Source organism: Orycteropus afer, unplaced genomic scaffold, assembly GCF_000298275.1.
Source record: "Orycteropus afer afer isolate SDZICR_OR568_19922 unplaced genomic scaffold, OryAfe1.0 scaffold00167, whole genome shotgun sequence".
NCBI classification, from domain to species: Eukaryota; Metazoa; Chordata; class Mammalia; order Tubulidentata; family Orycteropodidae; genus Orycteropus; species Orycteropus afer.
In genome coordinates, this window is record NW_006921754.1 from 2,422,725 (window position 1) to 2,440,700 (window position 17,976).

The 17,976-nt window shown below is 38.7% G+C and overlaps 1 protein-coding gene across 1 annotated transcript in view; it reads left to right on the plus strand.

The window, feature by feature from the left end:
- The first annotated feature begins 587 nt into the window (after positions 1 to 587).
- Positions 588 to 17,976, plus strand: part of NCOA7 (nuclear receptor coactivator 7) — a 129,068-nt gene continuing 111,679 nt past the window's right edge. Inside the window, exons 1-2 of the mRNA XM_007946605.2 lie at positions 588 to 694; positions 9,171 to 9,382. Of these exons, the coding sequence (XP_007944796.2) occupies positions 588 to 694; positions 9,171 to 9,382 (319 nt within the window). The remainder of the gene's footprint in view (positions 695 to 9,170; positions 9,383 to 17,976) is intronic.

Here is a 17,976-nt window from a genome sequence, read left to right on the forward strand (position 1 = left end):
TCATCCATTTGTCTTGATTTTTTAATTTAGAAAATATAAACACAGAAATAATAACAGCTAAGATTTACTGATGGGGTCATCACTGTGATGATTCCAGCTATGGATAATTCCTCTGGGGAGAAAAAGTCTTGAGGAGACAAAGCTGGTTAAGTCCAGACTGTGTGCCCCAGGGCTCCAAGCCTACCTCTGGAAGCCCAGAGTTCACATGGAAGCCCCCTCTGCCTTCTAGGCCTGGTATGGCACCTGAGCCTCTGTGCTTCCTGTCAGGGTGCTGGGAACCAGGCAGAGGCTTTAGGCCCAGTTCAGCTCACTTTGGAATATCTTTAAACTTGGACACATTTCTTCCAAACACTCTCTCCTGTACCTCTGTCTGCCCTCCCTTCCCACCTGACAGCAGTTTAGAGCTGCAGGGCCTCAGGTCGCATAGGAATTGGGAACCCTGAAAAGACACTGACTAGCTCAGTGCCTGCCCACGGTCCACGTGGAGGCAGTGGCCATGGAGGAGGCTAGTCCAGTGTGACAGCTGACACAGTGGCCCGAAGGAGGGGACGGAGGGCACGGGCATCTAGGCCGTGGGGCAGAGTAAGATGGAGGGCAGTGTGGCCCAGCTTCCTGGAGCCTGTCCAGAGACCATCCTTGAAGGAGGTATTGGCATTATGACTGCCGACTTGGTAATGTGCAAACTAGTTGGACAGTAGGTGTTTTACTATTGTCAGACAAGATAGTCAATAAGTAATGAGTAGGTGTAGTTGTTTTGGTGAATTTTGCTTTATTTTCTGTTTGTTTTTCCCACAAAAATGGGGTCATACACACACATATACACACACACATATACATACATATAAATAAAAACCAAACTTGAAGCTGTTACATCCACTCCAACTCATAGTGACCTTATAGGACAGAGTATAACTGCCCCATAGGGTTTTTAAGGCTATAAATTATTACAGAAGCAGACTGACACATTTTTCTCCCACGGAGCAGCCGCTAGGTTAGAACCACTGGACTTTTGGTTAGCAGCTAAGCACTTTAACCATTGTGCCACCAGGGCTCCTTTTTATATATATGTATATATATAGAGAGAGAAGCCCTGGTGGCACAGTGGTTAAAGTGTGTGTGTGTATGTGTATGATATATATATATCAATAAAATGTTAATACTTTTATTTCCCTATAGCGGCAATTTTGAGAAGAAATATTATATTGAAGAGAACTATGTTGCCCTCATGGTTGGTCAATTTTGAGGTTTTCTACTTCTTTCATGGAGCTATTAGCCCCAAATTGTAGGGCAATGCTAGTTCTGTTAGGCTTTTATATCCTTTGTGTATGAATGGTGTTCTTTCTTGGCCCCTGGACTTTCCCAATTCTGGGAGCATTGCCCTGGAAGGAAGATGTAATCAGACATCAGACGAGAAAGTTAACAAAGGAAAGTACAGGACTCTTGGGAAGATTTTGTTTGGATTTAAAATTAACAAAAAAAAAAAAAAAAAACACCTGAAAACAGCTTTTAGCACGTTTCCTAATCTTCTCAGCCAAGTATAAACTTAGGGCCTGAAGGGACCTTGAAAATCATGTCAGCCCCTTGCTTTTGTTTAATTTTGAAGTCCTGGTAAGTTTATCATATTTACGAAGAAGATCATAGAGCTGATTACCGAGAGAGCTAAGAAAAGAATCCAAATCTTTCCTTCCTGTAAGTGCACTAACTGTTAAAGCCCATTTCTTCCCCCAAATCGTTCATAGAGTTTCCAAAATGCAGTAGATTTTAAAATCAAGGTATAAATGTATGCCATAGAACACTTTAAGAAGGGATGGCCCTGGGAGGCCCTTTGGCAAGGTTCAAACCTAGGGTTGTGAATTCCAGCTCCACAACCTAACTATGTGGCCTGGGAGAATGGTCCCAATTTTAACTTAGCCTTCCTTTCCTTATCTGTTAAATGAAGATAAATTGCTTGCCTCACTGGGCTTTTGTAAGGATAAGATAAAATTTATAAAATGTTTAGCACAGTGGCTGGTTCATCAGTCAACTCAGTAGTAGTGGCTGTTCGAAGAAAGCACTTTCAAATATTATAATTTTTTGAAAACATAAAACTCAATTATTAAAATTTCACAATACTTAAGTGTTAAAATTATTCTTTAATTTGTAAGGAGACTGGAAAGACTACTTTTTAAAAGTTTATTATTTTTAAATAGCTATTAACATGCTATAAAATTCAAAAGATACAGAAGAGAACAAAATGAAAAGTAATTTTTCCTACTCTCTCTTTCTCCCTAACCACCAACTTTACTTTGCTGGAATCTTACTTTGTCAGTTTCTTGTGTGCCCTTCTAGACATATTCTATGTATATAGTTACTAAGTTTTAAGTATTACATGATTTCTATCTACTTCCCTCCTGCCCTTGGATTCTTACTAATAGACTTAACTGTCTGTAGATCAGAGCTGTCCAATAAGACATTCTGTAGGGATAGAAAAATTCTCGTGTGAGTTGTCCAGTACAGTGTTCACTACCTCATGAGTCTATTGAGGTCTTAAAATGTAGAAACTGTACAACTGCATTTTTACTTACTTTAAATTTAATAGCAACACATGTCTGGCTAGTGCCTACCATATTGGACAGCACTATGCTAGGTGTTTATGACTAAGGAATTTTTACAGCAACACATGACCCCAAATTGTAGAATTAAGGAAAGAGTCATATAAAACTATATTTTAATATTTATTAAAGAAGGCTCCTCATAGTGATCCTAAAGGACAGAGTAGAACTGGCTCATAGGTTTTCCAAGGCTGTAAACCTTTAAGGAAGCAGACTGCCTCATCTTACTCCTACAGAAGGGCTGGTAGATTCAAACCACTAACCTTTTGGTTAGCAGCCAAATGCTTTAACCACTATGCCACCAGAGTGCCTATAATTTAAACGCAGTAGAAATGCCTAGCAATCTACCTCTGAAAAAAACAGTCATTGAAAACCCTATATAATATAGTTTACTCTGACCCACATGGCACCACCATGAGTCAGGGTTGACTAAGTGATGGTTAGTTATAGTTTAATACCTTTGTCATTTATATGGGAGCTTGAGCCACTTCGACTCATAGCGACCCCTCCTTGGGTTTCCGAGGCAGCATCACTACGGAAGTAGATTGCCCAACCTTCCTTCTGAGGAGTGGCTGGTGGGTTTGAACCACCAACCTTCTGGCTAGCAGTCAAGTGCCTTAGGCACTATGCTACCAGAGCTCCTATGCCACCATCATGGGAAGGTATAAATAGGAAGCTGAGAATCATGGTTTTGAGTCACACTGCCTCAGTCTTCAAGGTGCCCTGGTGGTGCAATGATTAAAGTGCTCGCTGGCTAATTGAAAAGTTGGCGGTTCAAACCCACCAGCTGCTTCATGGGAGAAGTATGTGGCACTCTGCTTTTGTAAAGATTTAGAATCTTTGAAACCCTATGGAACGGTAATATGCTGTTCTGTAAGGTCGCTATGAATCAGGGTCTCTGAGTTGGAATTGACTTGATGGCAGTGGGTTTAGTTTGCCTCAATCTTCTGTCCTTGGGATAGGTCTGAATAGTGTCTTTTCCCTTATCTTCTGGCTGTCACATTATTTCCCAAATTAATGACTGCTGCTTACTATCATAATTGCATTTTATTCTTTTTGCTTTTCTGCATTTTCAAAAATCCTAGTATGAGCTTGTATTACTTTCATAATAAAACAAGGATTAATAAATAATATTATCTAAAATATCCCCAAAATGAACAAACAAAATGAGAGATTATAGAAGCCTGAAATGATTCAATAGCAACAGAGACCAACAAAAGAAGGTGAATTTAAGAGAGAAAGATTTAGGAAATAGAATTGAGAAGACTTAATTACAGTAATATGAGGTGGTTGAATAATAAACACTTGTATATTTGTATATTTGTTACTTATTTTAAAGGAAGACACATGCAACATAAATAAAGTTTTTATTTGTACACATAGCATCAAATATTAAATGTCATTAGTTTCAGTCATTTATCTGTTCAACATGATTTGCCAAGTATCTCTTAGTTAACAATTTAAATAAGTATACTTTCAGTGTCTTTGAAAACGTTGAGGTAAAATAAGGAGACTTTATTTTGTTGCATGACCTTTTCTTTTTCAATTAACCTTAATTTAATGATAATAAAACCCTACTGTGAGAATGTCTTAACATGATAGATATTGACTTGAAGAGCAAAAGAAAGATCTGACAGATAAAGCCCCAAAATAAACGATTGAAGAATATTAGCTATACCACATTCATCCCTGGCAGTTATTCCCCCTTAAAAGTTATACCACGTTCATCACTGGCAGTTATTCCTCGTTAATAAAGGTGCTCAAACTATTTACAAAAGCAAAAAGATGGAAACAACCTACATGCCTATCAACAGAGGAATGGATAACCAAACTATGGTACAAACACACAACGGAATATTATACAACCCTAAAGAACAATGTAGAATCTGTAAAACACCACAACATGAATGAACTTGGAGGACATGATGCTGAGTGAAATAAGTCAATCACAGAAGGACAAATATTGTATTAGTCTGCTATTGTGAAAAGGCAAGGAAAGGTTCATACATGGAAGGAAATTTTCTTTGTTGGTTACCAGGGGTGAGAGGGGAGGAGAGGGAACACTGTTAGATAGGTAGAGACAAGTATTGATTTGAGTGAGGGGAAGGGCAATGCACCAAATATGAGTGATCAACACAGTGTCGCTGAGGAAAAGGAAGACAGAGAGAGGTACGTGGGAGATATAGACAACGAAGATGAACCCTTTTGCACAGTACTGTGTTGTCAGTGATAGTAAACATTGATCTACAAGTGGTTAGAAGGGTGAACAGGCTGAAGTATTAGGTATGTCTGTGCAGGGAGGAGTATGCCCATGACCATGTATAGGGTTGTCAGACGATGTTTCTACAAGTGTATTTGTATGTTCTATAAGAATGTTCAGTTATATAATAGAGTTGACAAGGGTAAAGGTTGTGGTGATTTCTTGGCTACAGCCAGCTACCCAGAGGTAGCAATTAGTAGACCTGTGGGCTCAGCACGATGGTCCCAGAGGACATCAAGCCAAATTAGCATAACATACTACAAAAAAACATTGTTCCACATGCTATTTTGGTAAGTAGTGACTGGGATCTTAAAAGCTTGCAAGCGCCCATCTAGATGCAACGATGAGTGTCTGCTCATCCAGAGCAAAGAAGAATGAAGAACCAAAGCTGCATGGAACAATTAGTCCAAGCAACTGGTACCCCATGCGATCCTCAGTCTATATGACTATGAGACCAGAACTAGATGGTGTCTGGCTACCACTGTCAACCACTCAGAGGGGGATCTCTGTAGGAGATCCTGGATAGAGTGGGAGAACAATGTGGAACAAAACTCAAAATTATAAAAGAAAAAAAAGAATAGGCTTGCTGGTCTGATGGAGCCTGGTGAAACCCCTGAGACTATGGCGCCTAACTGCCCTTTAGGTCTGGAATTGAACTCCTGTGGCTTCCAGCCAAATAAAAGACCAGCATATGGGCTGAACATTTACATCAGGTAGATACACTCCATGGAGAGATCAGTCATGGGAGAACAGAAGGGTAGTATATGTACAGGGAGACTGCTCAAGCAGGAAGGAGTACATGGGAGGGAAGGACACAGGGAGGAGGTAACTGTGTGGAGAAAGTGGGAAGAGAGCTGTTAACTTTGTGGGAAATTGCAGTCAATATCATGAGACAAAAATGTCATGCGTATGAACTGCTGTATAGAAAATGAAATTGCTCTGTAAATTTTCACCCAAATCGCAGTAAAAAAATTTTTAAAAAGTGCTCAAAATATATTTTCCTTCTTTGAAAGAATGATTTTAGAGTGGGCTTCCAGAAACACATCTGATTTCCGTTTTCAAGATCAGAACATTCCAGTTATATTGATACCCTTCAGAGAAACAAATTTTCATGAGTACTCAAAACAAAAGATGGAGTTGAGTGTCAAATGATGTAAATATTAGTCTCTTTCCTGTTAAACTAATTTGATACTGATATTCTCCAGCAGTTTTTTCTGAAGTAACAACTATGGCCATATGTGTTGACAGTGATGGCTTATGTGTGGAAAGGGAGGAAATGAATAAAACAAAGTGTCCCGTTTTGTTATTTCCATGTGTGCACATTAATTTCTAACATGATGTCTCCAAACAATGTTGCTGTTCATCGAAATACATACCCTAGATCTGAATGAATTTAATTATCGGAAAGACAATGAAATGAGGACATTTAAATCAACAGGGCAAATTCTGAAGAGTAAGAAGCATATATTTCAGGCTGCATAGAACTCATTTTTAATACCTCTTTTCTTTCCTTAAGCTGGTGGTTCAAACCCACCAGCCAGTCTTTAGAAGGAAGGTTGGGCAATCTACTTCCATAGAGTTAACACCTCAGAAACCCAAGGAGGGGTTGCTATAAGTAGGCATCTACTCGACAGCAGTGAGTTTAGTTGAGTTTTCTTTCCTTCTAGGAGGAATTGTTTTTGGAAGAGGACAATATGGTTCATCTCAAGTATGTTTTTGACCAGCCATCGTAGCCAGCATATCAGAACAACAAGATCAGCACACCTACTGCCACCTCTGGATACAGAGATCAGCTCTTTGCATAGTCAGACTTACTAAGCAGAGAGATGATCACTATGTTGTGCCCAGGATACTTTGATTTTGATAGGGAGAGAAATCGTTTTATTACACGTGTTATCTGACTCAGCTTTGAAGAAAGCCACCTACTCTTGTACCAGGAAGTGAGTTAATATCTGAAGAGAGAAAATAAAAACATGTTCACTAAATATATTCCTTTTTATGAGTCTTCTACTTTGTTTAGTTTGTGCTTTTGTTTTGTTATGTAACGAGATCAAATACTACAAGACCCATACTTCAGCCCTCGGTATGGATTACACCTCAACATAAGGAAAACAAAAATCCTCACAAAAGAACCAGTAAACAACATCATGATCAATGGAGAAAAGATTGAAGTAGAGCAGGCTTTCATTTTGCTTGGATCCACAATCAACACCCATTGAAGCAGCAGTCAGGAAAGCAAATGGTGTATTGCATTGGGCAAATCTGCTACAAAAGACCTCTTTAAAGTGTTATTAAAAATAAATAAATAAGATGTCACTTGGAGGACTAAGTTGTACCTGACCAATGCCATGATATTTTCAATCACCTCATATGCATTTGTTTTCAGTTATCTCTCATGCATTTTAAAGCTGGACAGTGAATAAGGAAGATTGAAGAAGAATCTGTGCCTTTGAACTAGGGTGTTGATAAAGAATATAGAACCTACTCTGGACTCCCAGAAGAATGAACAAATTGGTCTTAGAAGAAGTACAGCCAGAAAGCTTCTTAGAAGCCAAGATGATGAGACTTGGTCTCATGTACTTTGGACATGTTATTAGGAGGGACTGGCCCCTGAAGGACATCGTGCTTGGTGGAGGGTCAGTGAAAAAGAGGAAGGCCCTCAAAGAGATGTAATGACACAGTAGTTGCATCAGTGGCTCAAACGTAGCAATGATTGTGAGGATGGCACGGGACTGGGTAGTGTTTCTTTCTGTTATATGTAGGGTTCCTATCAGTCAGAATCAACTTGATGGTACCTCACAACAACATAAAAGAAAAGATAGTTAAGCTAAGAGATGGAACATGTATTCATCTCTCTTTTTTTCCAGCTCCACCTATTTTGTAGGCCATGTACACGTTTATTAGCCAATAAATATCTAAGAACTTAGCTGCTACTAACAGTGAATGAACAGTGAATGAACAACATCCTGGTTGAAATATCATATTGTAATATGGAACCTTTATCCCAAAAGCTGAAAGTGTTTCATTTCTTATCACTCTTGGTTCTCATGTCATCATAGATTATATTAGGGGATATTTTACTATTTCTGTTTCTATTCATTTTGTGTTAAATGTTGACATATATCATCACAACTGATCTTAATAAAAGACACTGTTAGGTAGCTAAGGAAGTATAATTATCACCATTGAATATATGAAAAAATTGAGGCTCAAAAAATTAAGCCCATAGTCTCAAGTCAAGTTTTGTTAAGGGCAGAGCCTCAGTTGGGACTTCTTCATTCTGTTAAATTGATGAGCAAAACAGTGTAACATCAAGGTTTAGGTTGCATATTTATCCTGCAGTTATCAGTTATTTTATTTTCCTCCCTAAACATTGTTTTTATTCATTACCCATATTGTACAGGTGGGGCTCTCAAGAGGACAAAGAAAGTAGAAGTGGCTAAGAGAATACTGACTGTGCCTGGGTAGAAGGAGAAAGGAAAGATCTAATTAAAAAACAAAAATTACTATGTACCTTCTATGGAAGAAGAGATTGGCACTTATGTTGGAAGCCAAGGTCCCTATTCTCAAAAGGGTTACATTCTGGAAATGCAAAAACATTCTTAGAAGTAGCAATTAGGAGTGATACAACAATTGAAAAATATTATAAGTTGTTGGATTTAATTGGATTGTGATGAACTTCATCTCTTACATGTTTTTGACTTAAGAGTAAAGAATTTAAAGCATCAAATATGTTAACATGTATCCATTATTATATCAGTGATCACACTGATAATTACATGTTGTCATGGCATTTTCTATCTCAGAAAATGCAGACCTTTGTTTAGTACTCTTAAGTACAAGCAAAAAGAATTACTCGAACTCGAACCAGTTCATACCTTACCAAACAGTGTGAGTCAATTATAATGGATGTTTTTCACAAATATGCTTGTCCAGTGTACCAGTCCAAATGCACCACTGAAAATCAGAAGGACTTTTTAAAAAACACATACATATAACACAGCAAACATGAGATTATAGTAGGGTAGCTTTATATCTCGATAGGAAATACTCAATGTGGAATAACCTAATTTTTCTTCAGGCCTAGAGCATTTCCCAACACTTTTCTGAGAGAATTGAGGGAAAAACACAGATCTCAACTTAATACCTTTTCAGTAATAAGGAAAGAAATAAATAGTAGGAAAGTATAATTTACAACAACATAAGGAAAGTGTTTTCTGTATCAGATAGTTTCTAAAAGCCAAACAGCATGAAATATAATTCCTACTAGTAAATCATTTTTCTGTTTTTATTTTTCCCTTTTTCCCCTTCATTCCTAGACTGAAAAAGAAAAAACAAGCCAAACAAAATGCAGAGACAGCCTCAGCTACGGGTACAAAGAGTCATACTGCAAAAGAAGATGCTAATAAAATCATTTTAGAACAAGATAAGTGCAATGTCTCTGTGGAACAGGAGGATGAAAAAAAAAAGAGAAAAAATAATCAGTTAAAGGAGATCAGACGTACAGAATTAAAGAGATACTATAGTATTGGTAAGTATTTGTGGCAATAACTAAAACATTTTTATCTTAAAACCAAATGATTTTTTAAAATATCATAATTTGTAAATCATAGTAATAGCAGCTGTTTTTTGAATAACTACTATGTATCTCAGGCACTTGCTTTGTGTACACAATCTTGTACATAAATGCGATGACAATGGAATAAATGCATTGGTGTGTCTAGTTTAACGCTGTTCTCAACATCGAGCACAGTACCTAGCATATATCCTGTGTGCTCATAAACGTTTTGTCAAATGAATGATCACTTTCCTTATGCTTTCTGGCATCAGCGAGGCAATAGAAAAAAGAACACTTTCTAACTAGCATCTAACAGTTAGAAAAATAAACTTAGGAGTTTTAATGAAGTGGAATCTTAAAATGAATTCACAGCGTTGTGTAGTTTCTCACAATAACCATTGCATTCTGTGTGTTACTACAACTGCCATATCTAAAATGGTGGAGGGGATAATCATGCTTCACTGGGCTCATCTGTCTCATACTTACAGTTCCCATCACTGACAAGCCTGGAGTGTGTTCAGAAAGGACTGCAAAGAAAGAGCTGTTGTTGTTAGCTGCCCACTGAGTTGATTCCAACTCATAGTGACCCTGTGTACAATAGAACAAAATGTTGCCCAGCCTTGTGCCATCCTCATAATCATTCCTGTGTTTGAAACTATTGTTGCAGCTACTGTTTCAATCCATCTCACTGAGGTTTTCCTCTTTTTTGCTGACCTTCTACTTTACTAAGCTGGGAGCTCTGGTGGCACAGTGCCTGAGGTATTTGACTGCTGACCAGAAGGCTGGCGGTTCAAACCCACCAGCCACTCCTCAGAAGGAAGATTGGGCAATCTACTTCCATAGTGATACCACCTCAGAAACCTGAGAAGGAGTTGCTATGTGTTGGAATTGACTCGATGGCACTGACTTTGGTTTTTGGTTGCTTTACCAAGCATGATGCCTTTCTCCAGGGATTGGTCTCTCCTGATAACATGTCCAAAGTGCATGAGATGAAGTCTCACCATCCTTGCTTCTATGAAGTGTTCTGGGTGTACCTCTTCCAAGATGGGTTTGCTCATTCTTCTGGCAGTGCATGGTACAAGGAGTCTCTGGATCATGAACATCTGATTTAGGAATAACTCCTACATGCTTTTTAATGTTGTGTAAATTTGCTCTTACTTTGAAATAATCGAGCCAGTCAATGTTGTTGTTGTTTTTAGGTGCCATTGAGTTAGCTTCGACTCATAGCGACCCTATGTACAACAGAACAAAATACTGCCAGATCCTATGCCAGCCTCATAATCCTTGTTTTATACCTGAGCCCATTACATGAGTTAATACGATTAATATATATCACATAGCTTCGTGAATTAAAGAAATAATTTATTGTGGTGAGATTCACTTAGATAACATTAACCATTTTTAAACTGAACAGTTCAGTGTCATTTGTTGTAGTGCAACCACCATATCTAGTTCCAAAACATTTCCATAATTCCAAAGTAAAAGCCCTTACCCATTAACGTATTCCTTCCCATTTCTCCCTAGTGCATAACCAAAACCAAACTCACTGTTATTGAGCCAATTCTGACTCATAGTGATCCTATAGGACAGAAGTGCCCCATAGGGTTTCCAAAGCTGTAAATCTTCATGGAAGCAGACTACCTCATCTTTTTTCTGTGGAACGGTTGGTGAGTTCAAGCTGCTCACCTTTTGGTTAGCAGCCATATGCTTTAACCACTGTGCCACCCTAGCTTCCAGTCCATAGCGATAGTGATAACAGCTGGTTTAGGACATTGCCTCAGGAGAATGCAGTGCATAGATAAATCCATTAAGTGGGCCATTGGATTCCAGGGCTGCATGGTCCTTTCCACATATTAATGTAGCTAACAAACCTCTTGGCAGGTTTACTTGATCTCATAGGATCTGATCTGGTGAATCAGATCGCCTTCCTGGGTCATTGTATCTACCACTAGGTGGAGCATCAGACATCAAATCAGAGTAGTCCGTTCATGACCTCTTTCCAGGGCTCTAGTCTGGGGAGAAAAGGAAATACTAAATTGAGGAGGATGTTGTCATCTCCCTAAAGATTTGAACTTTATTGTATAGTCCATAGGGAGCTGTTAGGGGAGTTTGATTTAAAAATGATGAATCTAAGGCAGTGGAAGTAGATGTGAGAGGGCTGAGTGTGAAGGCAGGCAGCGCTGGTCACAGAGTAGGGCAGAGCTCTCGGGTACAGGACTGAACCAAAGCAGGAGTAGGTGAGGGAGAAAGGGCATATTGAGGGGGGAGATTCCTCATAGAAATAGCAGCATTTAGTGACCAATGTAATGTGTGAAGAGAAAAAAGGGCAGAGTCAAGAAATGACAAACTAGGACCTGAAAAAAGAAGATGATAATGAATTTGTGTTTGGAGATGTACAGTTTGAAGTGACTATGAAACATCCAAGTTGTTTTTGTCTAGAGGAGTCTAAATCTCACAAAAAAAATGCCTGGAAATCGTGAGGTGAGTCCATATGAATAAATAAAGTAATGTAGGGAGTTCACAGAAAGTTAATAGACAAGGTAAGGGGCTACAAAAGATAATACATTTATAGAAAAAAGACTGGAAGGGTATATACCAAGATGTTGATGATTATTTTTCTGAATACAGAAATGGCAACAGAGTTGTATTTTCTTTTTCATTTTATGGCATATGTTACATTTTATAGTTAATTTTTAATATTGATAATCAGAAATTATAGAGGAATGAATAAGGTAATGGATTAAAAATAAGAGCTTCAAAAAGAAGATCATACAAATATAAAATTCTACAGCTAAGCCACCAAGTAGAGAGTTAGCAAAAAAGAGGAAGACCCTCTACAAGATGGGTTGACATAATGGCTGCAACAGTAGGCAAAAACAGCAATGGTTATGAGGATGTCACAGGACTAGGCAACGTTTCATTCTGTTGTATTGGGTCATGATGAGTCAGAACTGATTCGATGGCATCGAACAACAACGTAGCCAACATACAAGAAGGTAATTATTTTCTTTAGTTTCTCTACATCTATAATATTATTTGCCTAATCTGCATATTTTCCCAAAATAATATTTTTGCTTATTGAATTAGCTTTACCTGTGCCAATGAATTATTGTGTAATAATTCATTGCTATCCCTGACAATTAGGAAAACAAAATGTTTAAGATCCTGGTAAAAGGTATTGTGGAAAGATTGAGTCACTAGAATTAGTCACCGTTGCCTGATTATAGTATAAATTGTGACAATTTAAAAAATTGTTTTGAGCGGGGAGTAGGAAAAAGGAAGTAAGAGTATTACATTGAGGCAGATAGCATCAGGTAAATCTAGATACAGAACCAAGTGTAGCTTTTGGCACATGGTAAGCATCAAAGTAAGCTTCTTGAGTAAACCCTACTGTTCTTATATTTCAGAGCTCTGGTGGTGTAATCCCTAAGGCACTTGATTGCTAACCCAAAGTTTGGCAATTCAAACCCACCAACGACTCAGTGGGAATAAGAGTAGGCAATCTACTTTTGTAAAGATTTACCACCTCGGAAACCCAAAGGGATCATTGTGAGGTGGAATCGACTCAGTGGCAGCAAGTTTTTTTGTTTTTTTTTTTTGGTGGTGGTCTTGTATTTGTGTTCACTAATATGTTTATTCATTTTCATTTTTGCTGTTTATCTATATTAGCTCTTAAGGAATTCTTTTGGTAATGTCTTAGAGTTCTCCAGAGAACAGAACTAGTAACAAATACATAGAGAAAGAGACAAAGAAGATGAGGGAGAGTGAGAATGAGCTTGTCTCTGAGAGAAACTGATTGATTTTGAGGAACTGGCCCAAGCTGTTGTGGCGGCTGACAAGTGTAAAATCTATAGGTCAGGTGACAGGCTGGAAACCCAGCAGTCTTGTGTCCCAAGTTGGTAGGTCAGATAGTGTGGGGAAGAGAGGGAGGGAAAGGAATTCTGGCAGAATCTTCCCTTGAGAAACTTCCTGGTTTTGCTTTTAAGGCCTTCAACTGATTGGGTAAGGACTAATCCACACTATGAAGGGTAAGGCCAAGTGATTTAAGTGCTAATCACATTTAAATATTTTATAACAACATCTAGACCATTGTTTGACTAAGCATCTTGACACTCATGCATGGCTCATTAAACTGTACTTAATTTTCAAATAAAAACAATAACAAACTCATATTTCCACCAAACATGATATATCTATCCTGCTTACAAAGGAAAATGCACTAACCCTTTCCCTAGAGATGATGCAGTCTTTGGGTGATGTTAGTGTGTTTCTTGATATCCTATAACGTGTATATAGGCAGTCCCCAGGTTAGGGGCAAGAGCTGCGTTTGTGTCTTTAAATCTTTCAGTGGAATTTGTCAGTAAATCTGAACAGGTGCATATAGTTCTTATTTAGCTTTACTTCAGTACAACAAAAGGCTCAAAGCTTTTTCAATGGTTTAAAAGCTGCACGTGCAGCAAGTGAAGGTGATTGTGATGAAGAATTTGTTGTGAGTAGAGGTTGGTTCACTTGTTTCAAAGTGAGGGCAAATTTATATAGCATTAAAGGGCAAGTAGGTGTTGTCCATAAGGCAGAGGTTTGTAATCAAAAACTGCCTGTATTATGATTTTAAATGAACACATCTTATGTTATAGTTTAAAAAAGAAGATAAAGGAGGGAAGAGAACAAAGATACTTGCCACATACATACACACAAATATTTTCATAACAAAATAAGGAAGAGATACTTAAAACAGTTACAGTCCTCATTTCTGCAGCTGGTCACATGGTCATAGTTGGTATTCATTCAAAAGTACCTTCTTCCACTACCCAGTCTATATTCACTTTGCCCTAAGCAAACATCTCCACTGGTCTTGGTTTGTTGCTTGGTAGGGTGACCCACACCTTCATCCCACACATCATCGATCCTGCCTGAATTGATTGGTATAGTTTTCCATTGACCTTAATCATAAGACATGAAAACTAAGAGAAGGCCTAAGGGATCTCCTGTATTCTAGATATACTCTTCTTTACCTCCATGGGTAATATCAGCCCAATTTCTCCTTGGTAGTCAGGACCAGTCACACCAGCCAGTATAGTAACTCTTTGCCTACAGTAACTTCTTTGCCAATGAATTCAAAGACATGGGGAGTCCAAAATGGCCAGGTGGCAGTTCAGTGGAATCATTGTTGTCTCTTGGTGGAAACATTCCTCCCTTTGGAACTAAGACCTTAGACCAGCAGAGCACAAGGTCATGGAACTAAGACCTTAGACCAGCAGAGCACAAGGTCATGGAGATGGGAAGCAAAAGTATTGATAGTGGATCATGAGGGGTAATAGTGAGTGGTGCTGTTTACATTTCCACCCCTTGATTCCTGGATCCATGAATCCTGACAATGGGAGAAACATGTATTGGACACTGATTTAGAGCCTCCTGGAGAACATTGCCCCAGCCCTGCAAGGTATTGCCAGCTAGGTCATTTGAGTCTTCAAAGGCCATTCAACCATTCTGTTAAGCCAGCTACTTCAGGATGCTGGGGAACATAGTACAACTAGTGAATTTCATGAGCCAGGAGCCTATTGTTGCATTTATTTACTATGAAATGAATTCCTTGCTCAGAGCAATTCTATGTGGAATTCCATCATCATAGTAAATAAGCCATTCTGTAAGTGCATGCATGATTGTTTTGGCAGAAACATTGCATGAAGGAAAGGCAAATCTTTATCCAAAGTAAGTATCTATGTCACCAAGAATAAAACGCTAGCCTTTCCATGATGGAAGCTAAAAAAAAAAGCCACTGCCACTGAGTCAATTTCAACTCATAGTGACCCTGTAAAATGGAGTGGAACTGCCCCCTGGGGTTTCCAATGCTGTAAGTCCTTAAGGAAGCAGACTGACTCATCTTTCCCCATGGAGCAGTTGGTGGGTTCAAACCATTGCTCTTTTAGTTGGCAGCTGCATGCATTAAGCACTATGAGCTCCTATTATGGAAGCAGTTCAGTATAATCAGTCTATCACCAGGTTTCTGTCTGATTACCCAGGGAATGATACCACATCCAGAACTCAGTGTTGGTCTCTGCTGCTGGCAGATTGGGCAAGCAGCAGTAACTGAAGTCAGGTCATTTGTGAGTCAAAGTCAGTGTTTTTGAGCCCATGCATAACCTCTATCCCTGGCACTATGGACACTTTGTTCATAAGCCCATGGCAGAATGACAGGAGTGACTAAGAAGCTGACCTTTATTCATAAACACATCATCCTAGCCACTTGATTATTGAAATCTTCCTCTATTGTGGTCACCCTTTAGTAAGCATTCACATGAAACGAATATCTTAAAACCTTTTGCCATTTCACAGAGGTGTATCCACACACCTCCTCCTCATACCTTCTTGTCACCAATTTTCCAATCATGTTCCCCCAGTTTCTGTGAAACCACTGGCTACATCCTGTGAATCACTATGCAGTCTCATAGCTGGCTATTTCTCCTTCCAAACAAACTGAACAACTGGGTATACTACTCGAAATTCTGCCTATTGGGAGGATTTCCCTTTACCACTGTGGTGCCTGCATATCACATAGAATCAGTTGTTAAACAGGCTTGAGTTTCCTCATCCTCAGTTACCTGATCATAGGGAATTCCTCATGAGGCCATTGTGGCAGTCTGGGAGAGAGAAGTTAATGTAGCAGGAGTGGGAACCATGGGCACTTGGGCCACTTCTTGTGTAACTTGATGTGCCTTTGGGGCCTTCTTGAGCCTGATCTCTTTTATGCCACTTCAATTTAATAAGAGCACTGCTGTGCACATCCACCTTTATGGCTTAGTAGGTGACATAACACCCAGTTTGTGATAGGCAGCTGAGGTGGTATGGTAATTTGGTGGCCTATAGTTAAGCATTCAGTCTTTACTAGGGCCCAGTAAGTAACAAGTCAAAAGCTGTTTCTTAGAGGAGTTATCATGGGAGAACAGAAGGGCAGCATTTGCACAGGGAAAGATAGCTCATGGGGCAGGAATGCATAGGAAAAAAGGGTTCAGAGAAGAGGTAACTAAAGGGAGGAAGTGGGAAGAAAGGTGTTGTATTGTGGGAGATTACAGTCAATGTCATAAAACAAAATGTATGAACTACTGTATGGAAAATGAATTTGCTCTGTAAACTTTTATCCAAATTAAAATAAAAATAAAAAAGATGAGAGGTGTTATCTGCAGAGGATGGGCGGGCTTTGCTCTAAATTCCTAAGTTTCTCCACTACAGTTCACCTACAGGAGCCTACCAAAGCCTCTAAACAGCTTATCTATCTGCCAATGAAACTTCAAGCATAATTGGATCTGTCAGATCATATGGCCCAAGTGGCCGAGCAGCCTGGACCTGTTCAAGAATCTTCTGTTGTTCTGGGCTCCATTCAAAATTAGCAGCTTTTCAGGTCATTCAGTAACTTGGCCAGAGGAGCCCACCCAAATGAGGAATATGTTGTCTCCAGGATCCACAGAGCCTTACCCACATTATGAAGGATGATCTGCTTCACCTAAGACCAACTGATATAGATGCTAATCGCATTTAAATATCTAATGACAACATCTGGACTAGTGTTAGACCAAGTCAAGTTGTCACATAAAAATAAGCCATCACAAGTAATTGTCTTAATATGGTTTTCAAACTTACTATTATAGTTAAATTTAAGCTTAGAATAGTACATGCATTTCTAAGAACACAAAGATAGGAGTAGGAATTTTACAAATATGGATATCTCAGTGATATTCTTTCACTGAAACACAACTATGCAGGTATAAGGCTGAAAAAAGCTGGGGAAATTTTATAAACGAGAGGCATGCCTAAATTGGATAAGATATAGTTATTATTATTGCATAGTGTTTAATATAAAGGGTTAATACCAAGACTCCTGGATAGTAGACCCTTTAAGAGAATTGTACTTGGGAGATCACTGTAACAAACAGAAAACACCAAGTGTGGCAAATTTTGTCATTATCATAATCAAAGATTTGTTTTGCAGTGTGAGGAATGAAGTTAGCTTTTCAAAAGTAAATCTGTAATGTCTGTATTAATTATTTCAAATCATAGTTTCCCTTCTTGAACTCTAAAAAAAAATAACAGTTTAAAAAAATACTAAATTAATTTTTCTTCTCTTTTGTTACACATTTTTGTTTTCACCACAAAATAAAAGCAACCAGCTACTGAGGTACTTCCTATGATGGCAATTCAGAAACTTTCCCTCATACAGATTGTTTTTCTTAGTTTTTTTTTAAACCATACATTTGAAGTTTCATATCTATTTTGGTTACTTTGTGTTGCTCTAACAGAAAATATCAAAAATGGGTGGTCTTAAAAAACAAGGATTTATTTTCTTACAGTTTAGGAGGCTAGAAGTCAAGAGTTCAAAGTGCCAACTCTAAGGGGCTGGGTGAAAGACCTGCAACCTTGGACTTCAGCTCTGCCTCTTGTTCCCGGCCCTATGGAGCTAGAGGTGTGTCTTCACTCAGACAGCTGCTGGTTGCCGAGGCTAGCAAGCCCAAGGATAAAAAATAAAATGGAGCAGTCCCAGTATTACCAAACAACACAGCAGGCCACTAGTTCAA